Source organism: Glossina fuscipes, unplaced genomic scaffold (genome assembly GCF_014805625.2).
Source record: "Glossina fuscipes isolate IAEA_lab_2018 unplaced genomic scaffold, Yale_Gfus_2 223, whole genome shotgun sequence".
NCBI lineage: Eukaryota > Metazoa > Arthropoda > Insecta > Diptera > Glossinidae > Glossina > Glossina fuscipes.
The window spans coordinates 220,977-232,349 of NW_023998566.1; the positions used below are offsets into that span (position 1 = coordinate 220,977).

At 35.7% G+C, this 11,373-nt stretch overlaps 1 protein-coding gene across 1 annotated transcript; it reads left to right on the plus strand.

Annotated features, from left to right (window-relative positions):
- Positions 1-622: 622 nt before the first annotated feature.
- LOC119642465 lies at positions 623-1,313 on the plus strand. Its single transcript, XM_038041618.1, has 2 exons — positions 623-832; positions 1,152-1,313. The coding sequence occupies exons 1-2, from the start codon at positions 623-625 to the stop codon at positions 1,311-1,313; spliced, it is 372 nt and encodes a 123-aa protein (XP_037897546.1).
- The last annotated feature ends 10,060 nt before the right edge of the window (positions 1,314-11,373 follow it).

The window sequence follows — 11,373 nt, forward strand, 5'->3', positions numbered from 1 at the left end:
GTTATCGAACCATCGCATAGCCCTTGGTGTTCGGCAGCAGTTATTGTTAAAAAAAGACGGGTCTACCAAATTTTTTGTGGATTATAGGAAGTTGAACAAAGTGACCAAGAAGGATAGCTACCCTTTGCCTAGGATCTATGATACCTTAGACACATTGGCAGGTTGGCAACGGTTCTCAACCTTAGGTTTGAAGTGTGGGTATTGGCAGGTGGAGGTCGCCGAACATGACAAGTTTACCGTAATGCCGTTTGGATTATGCAATGCGCCTGCCACATTTGAGTACCTAATGGACTGCGTGCTAAAAGGGCTGCACTGGAGGACATGCCTGGTGTATTAGGATGATATTATTGTCATGGGTAAACATTTCAAGCAACACCTAAAAAATCTGGCAACTGTTTTTCACCTCTTGCAGGCAGCGGGTTTAAAATTGAGTACCGAAATATGTATGTTCTTTGGGAAGAAAGTGACATATCTTGGACACAAGGTCTCCATGACTGTAACTCACAGGAATGAAGAGAAAATCAGAGCAGTAAAAGAATGGCCACGACCAAACAATTAGCATGAAGTTCGAAGTTTCCTAGGACCTGGTGCATACTACCGCAAATTCGTCCCCAGGTTTGCTATGGTTGCTAGGCGACTACATGATCTTACCAAGAAAAATCGGCCTTTCATAAGGGGGCAGTCTCAAGAGCGCGCATTCACGCAGTTGAAAGAGCTGTCAGCACCCATTTTAGCTTATCTAGTAACAGGAGTAAAATTTATACTGGATACCGATGCAAGCACAGAAGGCTTAGGCAGCGTGCTCTCCCAGCAAATTGATGGTAACGAAAAGGTAATAGCTTATTACAGAAAGCGCCTATCCAAATCCGAGAGGTATTATTGTGTTACGCGACGGGAACTGCTGGCAATAACATAATCTGTCAAGCATTTCCACAAATATCCGTATGGACAACAATTCCACCTAAGGACAGTCCAGATTTCTCTGCAATGGTTACTCATTTTTAAAGAACCAGAAGGATAATTGGCCAGGTGGATCGAAAAATTTGCAAACTTATCAATTCTCGATTTCCCATCGGATTGGCAAATCGCATGGCAATGCGGATACGATGTTCAGACGATGATGCGACCCGCACTGCAAACACTGCGTAAAGAACGAGAATAAAGGAGGTGTCGCCATCTGCTGGACTATTGTGGAGACCAACGGAAGCTTTTCGAAGGAAGACATAGGCAGTGCTCAAATGGCCGACGAAGATTTAAACGCAATATTAAAGGCCTTAGAAAAGGAGAAGCGTCCCACCTGGGAAGAGATTTAAAGGGAAAGTTCCATTTCCAAAGCGTGTTGGGCTCCGTGGCAATGCCCCATCATTGAACATGGATGCTTGCGGCGTATACGGCATAGTGAGGATGCTGCATGATCTAAGAAATTACTGGTGGTCCCACAAGCGAGAACTCGTGAAATTATAAGGCAATACCACAATGGACCAAGCGGAGGGCATCTTGGCATCTTGACTGGCAAGTTTCGAAACAGCTAACCCGTCAGATATTTGGGAAATTCCAGGATTTATATATGAAATTTCAAATTAACTTTATATAAAGCAGTTATTGACTTCGGAGACGTCTATGTTGGATAACAAATCAGTATCATCATCAGCAGCCTATAGTTTGTCTGCCAGTTGCCGTCATTACTACTCTAAGTGTAATGTCGCAAGTGACTTATAATGGCATTTATGTCCGCCTTTCCGTAATTGATGGAAACGATAATATGTTCAATATAATCTGATTTAACAAAGAAGTCAAGAAAAATTAAGGCTTGATAAGATATGGTAGGAATAATCGCTTGACTCGAATTAGCAGTAGTTATATTTCCATTAGTCGCAAAGTAATCTATAAGAAAATTAGATCGATGTTGAAGTTTAAAGTAATTTTGGAGACACGTATCCATTGTGGTAACAAAATAAGGATAAAAAGAGTTGGATGGCTGAAATAAATCATAATTAAAGTCACTAACTGTAATCAAATTGTTATAAAGTCTGTAATATGATGTTTTAGTTTAGCAATTTCGTTTCATATCTCTTTCGTTAAAACAGAATGCAAGTCATAAGATTGTTAAGTGCTCCCAGTAGCAAAAGTTTAATGACGGGTTTTGTCGGGTTTCGATTGGTTTTGATTTCCGGTAGGGAAGATGGAAGACAGCGATAGAAAAGAAAGCGGTTACGGAATTTGGCGACGAAATTTTTAATTGAAAAATAAAAAAAAAAATTTTTTTTGGTCAATAAGTGAATAATGTAAAAATTATTGGTAAAGCAGGACGTTTATAAAAAAATTGTCGTGAAGTATTAATAAAATATTGAAAAAATTTTACCACAAAAATGTTTTATAGTAAAAAAATAGAAGAGAATTGATTAAAAAAAATAACGCAAGAACTGTTTAAAAGGGAAATTAGTTAAATAAAATAAAGAAAATTTTATTAATTTAATTATTTATAATTTATAAACACTCAAAAAGTTGCTATTAAAAGGAGAAAACTCCAAAACTATTCAGAAAAAAATTTTTTTTTTGGTAAAGAAATGCCGTTTTACTTACTTATGTAATTATTGTAAGTGACCGTAATAAAAGAAATTAAAACACCCGAATGTTATTGCAACAAGAAAGATGCAACATTTGAATTTTCAAAAAAAAAGGGGTAATCGATTAAGAATGGAAAAGGCATTTATTGCCTTGTCAACAAAACTTTATGGAAACTTTTTCGGTGTGCAGTAAGAAAAAAAAAGTTATCGATTATATTTTCTTTTACAAGAAGTACCTTGAAATTTTTCTCTGTAAAGAGCAACAAATGTGATCAAAGAAAAGAAAAATTGTATTAAATTTTTATCTGAAATGTATATTATTTTAATCGCGAAACAACAACGGTATTCATTCCTTGCTTGGTGATTTTATGAAGCGTGCTAAAATTTATGATAACAACAGCAGTACACAAGAACACTACCATCATTGCCTATATCTGCGTTTTAATTGGATGACTTTATTCATTTCTTTATTATAAATCAAATATTGTATTGCATGTTTTGTATTACAAAAATTAATGAAACATAAGTCAAGCGAAGAACATATAAGTGATCGCTATCTATAAAGAGAAAATTTATGTATAATTAATTCTTTAATTTAGTATTTAATACTGATTTCCTTAACAATAAACATAAAAAATAAAATGTCGGGTAAGTAAATTTTTGATTATGAGAGAAAGGTAGATTTATAAGGGTGTTCGAACCCAATTTCGCGGTCTGCCACAACTTTTCTGAGGCCGAAGGAACACCAACAGGCAGCGGGGGTATTGAAAGGCTCTATGGGCACATAGCATCTCCGTTCGGTAAGTTAGGTAAGGCGCAACTACCTGCAATTTCTTTTGGCTGTAACCGTGGTAGGAAGCTCGTGAGTAAAAATATAGGATCCCTCAACATTTCACGAACTAGCCCGCTCAGCTATGGAACGTACGCATGACTCATAGGACTCCATTTCTGTTATAGTGGCACTGCAAGGTAAAATTTACGTAGATAGACTTACTGTTATTAGTTAAATAAAATTGGTGTAAGGGCGTGGTTATATAAACATAAGTCTGATAGGCACACACACGCCTGGTTACACAAAAAGTGTCTCACCAACCTGGAGCTAAACATCAAGATAGGGGGACATACAACGCGTTACAAGCCATAAGTTATTTTTCAAACTTGTCAACATCTCCTCTAGGAAGGTAGACTACTCCTACAAAGAGTATTAGTTATTAGTAATTACACTATTAGAATATGGTAATTCTATTGACAAAACCTCGCAAATTTTCTGAGTGCATGCACTTACAGAGGTAACGGCGGGCAACTGTGTAATTCAAAACAAAAAGGTAAATAGGACGTAGAAAACTAATTTATTAGATTAAATATTACATTTTTAAATACGAAAAAAATTTAAGTAAAACAGTGAGAAGTAACTTGTCTGCTATGGATGTTAAGACGAGTACTGAAGATCAATTTGCACTTTTGAACAGAAAGGTAGATTAGTAAATTTGTAAATTAAATCGAATTACAAGTTAGGAATTATTATATTGTTTCATAAAGTTATAATAGTCAAACTACATTTGAGTCGTACTGCATTTTTCAGGCGAGTTGTCTTCTGGAAATCGCGGCTTATCATCTTAAATTTCAAGATCCTCTAACTCTTTCACAATTTTTGGTAAACATAACGCATGTTCGTAAACATTGGTCTACTGTTTTCGCCTAGATAGATTTTAGATAAAATACATCTCCCAGTAATACCAATTCATTTCAAGCAGTGTGACGAGAAGTAGTATTTCATAGTTTGTGCTATTTTTGCTTATGCAAACAATCTGTTGCGTTTAGCTCACAGAGGCAATCTAATACACTAAAATTTAAATGCAGTTTAAGTTAGCTTAAGGTAGCTAAAAGTTGTTTCATCTTCGCTCATATACAGTGAGTCTCATTAATATTAGTTTTTTTTCATACAAGGAAGGATATGAAGAAAAAAACAGGACATTATTAAAAATTAATAATTACTTTTGCTTTACTTTTTGCTTAATATGGTTTTTTAAACGTTTTAATACATTTTGTATAATTTTTCCATCTGACTAATGAACATCAAAAATCTATTTTTTTACGTTTTAGTGTTCATCTTTATTCCGACGGCGATTAATCTACTCAAAATATAACGTCCACTCTGCGGGCAATACTGCAGTATGCCTACGTAAGTGGAGAAAATTTGCCATGCTTGCTCAAATGTATAGCGCAATTAACTTTTTTTTAAAAATTTTATGGCGCACACAAGCAAGTTCGAGAAACCCCATAATCTATACAAATTCTTCACGAGTTTGATATTCGTAATAGACCTTAGCAAATACGTCTGTTCATCTGTCATCAGCAGAGTCAAATGACCATATTTTTCCGTTTCTTTTTCCTCATGTCATCAAAAAAACACTCCCTTGCAGAATAAAATATTCGGTTTCAATATCATTAGAGGACTCAGAGCGATTGATAGACACATGTGGGAAAATACGGAGATTTTTGTTTTGGAGTTGACAAACTTAAAAATATATTTAGGATTAGCGACGAGTTAGGATTTTATCAACAGAAGGTACATGCGATAATATTGGTGGCTGAGGTAATTGAATCTGTGCCTTGATGCGGAATATGCAAAATAGCAGAAGCATGGAAACAGTCTAACATTGTCAGCGTAAATTAAGATCTAGTTGAGTTGAGTCACCGAGTGGAGATCATTAAGGTGATGAAGTTAAGCAGATCCCTGAAAAACCTGTTATGCAGGTAAGCGCTTATGAATTTTACTAAGTAGAAGGGGAAGTTAGAGGTCTAGAGTTTGAAGATCAATAAGTCACGGTTATCTAAGTCAAACGCTTTACTAAAATCATTATATACATCCTTGCAAGAACTACTGGAAAAAGCACTGAAAGCACTGCAAGTAAACTCTGAAAGATTCGTGACAGTAAATCTTACTTTCGGAAAGCCATGCTGGAATGAAGAAATAAAAGATTTAATAGAAAAAGTTAGATGCTGAATAACAATTCACTCAAACAATTTAGGTAAGACACTCGACTTGGCAATGTCTCTATAATTCTTAACGTGATGTCTGTTTTCACATTTTTGAAGCAGAATAAAGAAACTACTCTTCTAATACCAAAGGAAAAGACCTGATTTCAAGGGGTGATTAAAAACAAAAGTTAGGAATCGGAACCTGGTTAGATATCAGGTACGGATAGTTGAGCAAAGAGATTCAAGGTTTCAATATCATCAAAATGTTAGTTTTATTAAGGTATAAATATTTGGCAGATTCAAGGGACAAAATACACATTGCTGGATGGTACGGATCCTCAGACAAACTAAATGGTGCACAGCGATTTACAGCTATCTCCGAGAAGTTGACAAAGCAAAGGTCTAGCAGTCTGCCATTACGATTAGGAGTACGGTTGTATTGGAGTAAATTACAATTAAAAATACAATAGCTCTATAAGATGTTGAAGTGCGGACAATACGGCCAAAATTATCATTACAACACCAAGTGACTTGTGGCAAATTGAAGGCCCCCTGTGCTGTGACTGTAGACTTTTCGCCAATAGCACAAATGAGGGTCGCATGTTTCTTATAAATAGAGATATTCGCACTCGGGGCAATGTAGGAGCAAGCTACGCATTTATTGACAATTTTCGCTCGAATGACAATAAATTCAACGGGAGAAGTAGGAAGTTTAATTGGACAGGACGGGACTGTAGCAGATATGGCAATTAAAAGACCAGTGCGATGCAACCGATCCTTTCTGAAAACGTGGAAAGAATTGTGAAAAAGTTTCGACGAATGAAAATCAGGGTTTAACTAAGTTTCAGTGGAGGCCAAACAGGGAAACTCCGTGGTCACTGAACTAAGAAAAATAGAGCAAATTTTTGAGTTTAGGTCACTAAGATTTTGGTAAATGAAAGCTACTGAACCTGAAGAAATGTTCAGTTTCTTGAGGGTGAAAGCTTTCCGAATTAATATTACGGAGTCGATCCCGGGGGATGATTTTCTTAATTAAGAATGCAATCGGCCACAATGGTTTGTTTTGAAAAATTTCCCTATATTAAGTCGGAGCTAATTTCAAAGACGAGATAGCTCTAGGTTGACGTGGCGTCAATTTGAAAATTGCTACACGTTCCAAATTGACGGATGGAACTTCTGCATCCAGATAAGTTTTTACGTTGCCCTAACATGTCTCAGGCGCCAGTCTTGACATGAATATCGCCTTTCTAGGGGATATTGCCAACAAGCAGAATACAGAAACTTCTCTATCAGAAACAGTAGGATTTGCAGATAGAGAGTTTTGAGTTGGCGAGAACATAGAGGGGATGACCATACTTGCACGAGCAGCTTGTGTGACTTACCCTGCGCGGCGACGGGCAGAGCCCCTCGAACCCCCGGGGGAGAAGCTGATTTGTTATTTTTATTAACATCCTTTGGAGATGTAGACAGAGTAGCTTGTATGGCACCACTAGGAAGAGATAACCTTGCTGCTTAAGTATAGCTAGAGCGAAGAGTACTTCCCACTTTATTCGAAACGTTCATAACATTACCTTGATTTTCTTAAACTTGCCACACAAAGAAACGAGTTTGTTGTTCAATTTTGTGAACCTAGTGCTTGTCTCCATGAACAGCTTATAAAAGTTAATATACCCCGCTTCCTGCGTAACCCTTCGAAGGATCAAGGAATGCATCATCAGTACGACCATTGATACTTACACATCTAAGGTTTATTAAAACTGTCGCAGATATTCATTGTTACTTAAACTAGGTTTCTTACCATGCTTTTTAATCTATTTATACGAGAATCGTTTATAGTACAATATATTGTTGTGCACCGTGAGCCGTGTCATTTATAGCGGCAACTGTGGAACCATGAATCGCTTCCCATAATTTGTCAGCTATTTATAAAGTAAAAGCTCTGGAGAAATCTCTTCTATATTCGACGTTGCTCAAATTGGAACTCAAAATTGGAACTAGCCAGAATGATAAGAGAAGGGCAAAGCTTTGACCATTTACGGCCGCCAATTTTCGGCTCTAATTAAGTTCCCTTGGTTTGGTGTTTTAAAAATTGGTACCTGTTGTTAACTGGAGAATTTGGAATACTGTGTATAACCGATATGGTTACTTCTTGTGGCCATGGGCTAACGATATAATCGTAGTTTGGGCTTTCGCATGTGATTTTCTTATTAGAAAATTGAATTTTCGCATGAATAATACATGCAAAATGATGGAAGTTTAACCAATGTGACGGTAATTTCGTTACATAACAGATTAGCGGAGCTAAGAATCAAACCTGCATTTATGTTACGCCAGCGTCTGTGTTGTGTTTAGTGTTAGCGTTCGTTTTTCCCATGGAAGTAGCTTTAGCGCGAATCAATAATCATAGCACGCTTTGATTGTTGGTTGAATAAACAAAAGCTAAAAGGAGTATTGAAGACATAAATTCACGAATTTGTATATAAAAGAAAGTTAGTGTTAGTAACGCTAATTCGCGACAGATAATAAAATATTAAACACAACAATAGTATTATATCATTATATCATCAAAGATAATAAAGGTATATAAAAAAAATTCTTTTAATAAAGTGGAATGTATATTCCACATATTTCTTTTAATAATGATCAATTAGAATTAGAATTAATTTCTGATTACTGTTGCTTGTTTATAGCAGGTCGGTATTAGATGTAGATGACTCGGTGGTAATGTTGTTATAAATTTTTCTTTTTCCGAGCCGCTTTTTTATATTGGGCTCTATAACAATTGCTCTTTTGTTATCGTTACGCGTAATCTTTAAGGGATTTGAAGCTCCTATTGTCGTTGGTCAAGAAAGGTTAACGATAATATTATCGTGGGTAGTGAAGGTACTGGCAGACCGGCTGCGTTTTCTAGTGAATAGTCTGATACTGAATTGTGGATACTCTTGAGACCGGAGACACAAAGTTTGTCTCGATTGGCACGATGTTTAATACAGTCACAAGAGAAGGTAGTTATGCGTGTGGTTGGCTTTAGGCTCTCACTCACCGCAATTTATTCTTGTTCAGTAGGATAAAGGTTGTTAATATTCTAAACGTTGTTATTCGGTTGAGCGGCACCCAAAGATGAAGGTAATCTGCATTGATTTTAGCTGCGGTCTTTGAACGCAGAAAGGTGAACGCACGGGTCTCACTTGGTGTTGGCAGGATTACCAATATAGTTGGTCTAAGCTCAAATTATTTTAATTATTAAATTCATTTTTTAAGTATATTTTTTAATTTTTTATAAGTGAATCATTCGTTGTTCACAATTCAAAGTCCAAGACTTTTTAAAGAGTTGATAAAAATAAAAATTTTTTAAATGAAAGCGTACTCTACCATATTCTATGAGAATAAATATTATAGAAGTACAGTGCAAAACCACTACAGAATTTGTGAAGAAATAGACGATTGTAGTTAAAACTACACGAATTATAATTAGGCTTTCAGTATACACGTGTACATGTTTTAAAGCTTCTCCTAATGACTCGCAATGTCACCATCGATTTTAGAAAGACATGAAGTAAGTGCAAGTTGTTACTTTTATGAGGACAAAAGCCTTTATTATTTCAAACGTATTTATAAGGCTTTACACCGATGTTTGCTCTGGACTTTGTAGGTGATTATATCTGATTAGCAAGGTTAGAATGAGACAAAGTAGAGAAGCACCATTTACGTTTCCGTTCCTGTTGTATCAAAGCTGAAGCAAAGAACACGTGCCGTATATATCTAGTTTAAAATTATTTAATATTAAATTGGATCCAATATAAAAGCTTGCACGTATATATATATATATGTATATATATATGTAAGTGTAGGGGGTTTCTGTCAGCTGTTTTGACCATTGTTCCTTGCGAACGAGTAATACATTATGAAATAGCGGAACAACGCCAACATGCTTTCCTTTTAACAACTTCTTAGTGTAATAATCAAAATAAACGAAAGCGATTATAATAAGAGTTGGCACAAAGTCCGTTCGTATAATATGAGGATGGGTTTTTCCATACTTACCAGCACATTTAAAGGCGAGTGAGTGAAATAAAAAACGATAAATGATATGGTAGCGATTCAGACTTCAATTTGATAACGTATTAATGGAGCCAATGAGATCATCAGGGGAATATTAGGACTGTGTCTGCAGAGGATTGTTATGCGTGTCAAAATTTTGCGGTACTGGATAGAGTTTTTTTTGAATAGCCAGATATTGGAAAGGAGTAAAATAAAGATGCTTGCGGTGAACAACATAGTGCATGTATGACCAACAACGTCCAATGAAATATTATCAAGATCTTGATTATTCTTTTTTTTTTTTGGAAGAAGGGTAAAAGGATGGAGGCAAGTGTAAACGTTTCGTGATGGTCACTTAGCTTTATTACCCACACAAAGCGTATTGAATGATACTAAACCTGATAATGACTTAACAGACAAACTCATATACACTTAATGACTAACGGACATAGAACAGATGAAAATCATAAAACTAAACAAACAATTCGACAACGGACAAACAAAGGGGCATAGCAACGTTGACATATGTGTACAATTACCTATTCATATTTGCCATTTTTCTTTCATCTTATTTCTCTTACATTTTTTTTTTTTCTTTTGTTGTAGCATGTTCATTGGGCTAATCGTTAAAAGTGATAAAACTAATTCTGGAATATAGTGGAAGTAAATTACTTTGTAATTCGCTTGGTAAGTGTGAAAGATCGTTTGGTTATAAGAGCATAAAACAAATCAAACAATTAAAATTTAAAACACTGCACTCAATAAAACAAGAAAAAAGTAGAACATATAAATGTAAAATACCAGGCGGGAATTGGTTTATAAAATAAGCAAAAAAATAGAAGTATTTAGCAGTCGACACGGGCATACTTGTTAAGTTTAGGTGAATTAATAAATAAACTGCAAGTTCATTGACATAATGTTGGTTGCGATATTTTATTTATCGGGCTACTTTATGATAGGTAAATATTTAAATGCACGTGAATGCAAGGAACCCGTTGGACCGACTGGTCAAATACTCTGGCAAACAAACTCGGACCGCGAATGCTGCTTCTTACAACTCTCTTCGACGTTTCGTATCCAATGAAATGATTAGGGTAATATATCAATAACATACACCTTACAACGTTTTTCGACTCATTCTCTTATCATGAATTTGTTGTTATTTTACGTGTTCATTCCACTAATACCTTGCTGACTTAATTCCATTAGAATGTCTTTCAGATATTTTTAAAGAAATGTTTCTGTTAAAGTTTGGTTTCGTTGTTTTATTTTTTATAAAACATGATTTCCTGTCCGTGGCCAACTCAAACTCGCACACATACCTTTTTCGATCTGATTTAAAAAATTTCCAACTTTATGGCGTTAAATCTAAAAAATCCAATGTGGCAGACTTTCAGCGTCAAGATAGAATCCTTAGAATTTCATTTTAACACGTCGAATTGTACTGAACATTTCGGTCAAAGAATTTTCATCACTTCACATTAAACTTGTAAACGGCAGTACAACTCTTTTGCAAAAAAACTGTTTGACAAACTGTGCGATTGGGAGCTGAAGTTGGATGCAATGGTGACAGCGTTTTTTGCAAAGACTGTAGATCTTCGATTGATATTTAACAGAAAAACGAATTTGGAGAAGTACTGGTGGTGAAGCGTTGCTTCATTGTAGGTTTTCGTGACAAGCTATAATCGACTTATGTGTTCGATGGAATCTTTCAATAACTTTACCCGATGGCGAATTGTGTGGAGTGCCATTAAAAATTCCCATTCCACGGACGTTCATCAGG

What these genes read in the sequence shown, in the direction of transcription:
- LOC119642465 (XM_038041618.1), top strand. Translation starts at nt 623, where the DNA reads ATGGTTGCTAGGCGACTACATGATCTTACCAAGAAAAATCGGCCTTTC. An exon ending in AAATTGATGGTAACGAAAAG is followed by an intron (nt 833 to 1,151) that starts GTAATAGCTTAT and finishes CACTGCGTAAAG; the next exon opens with AACGAGAATAAAGGAGGTGT.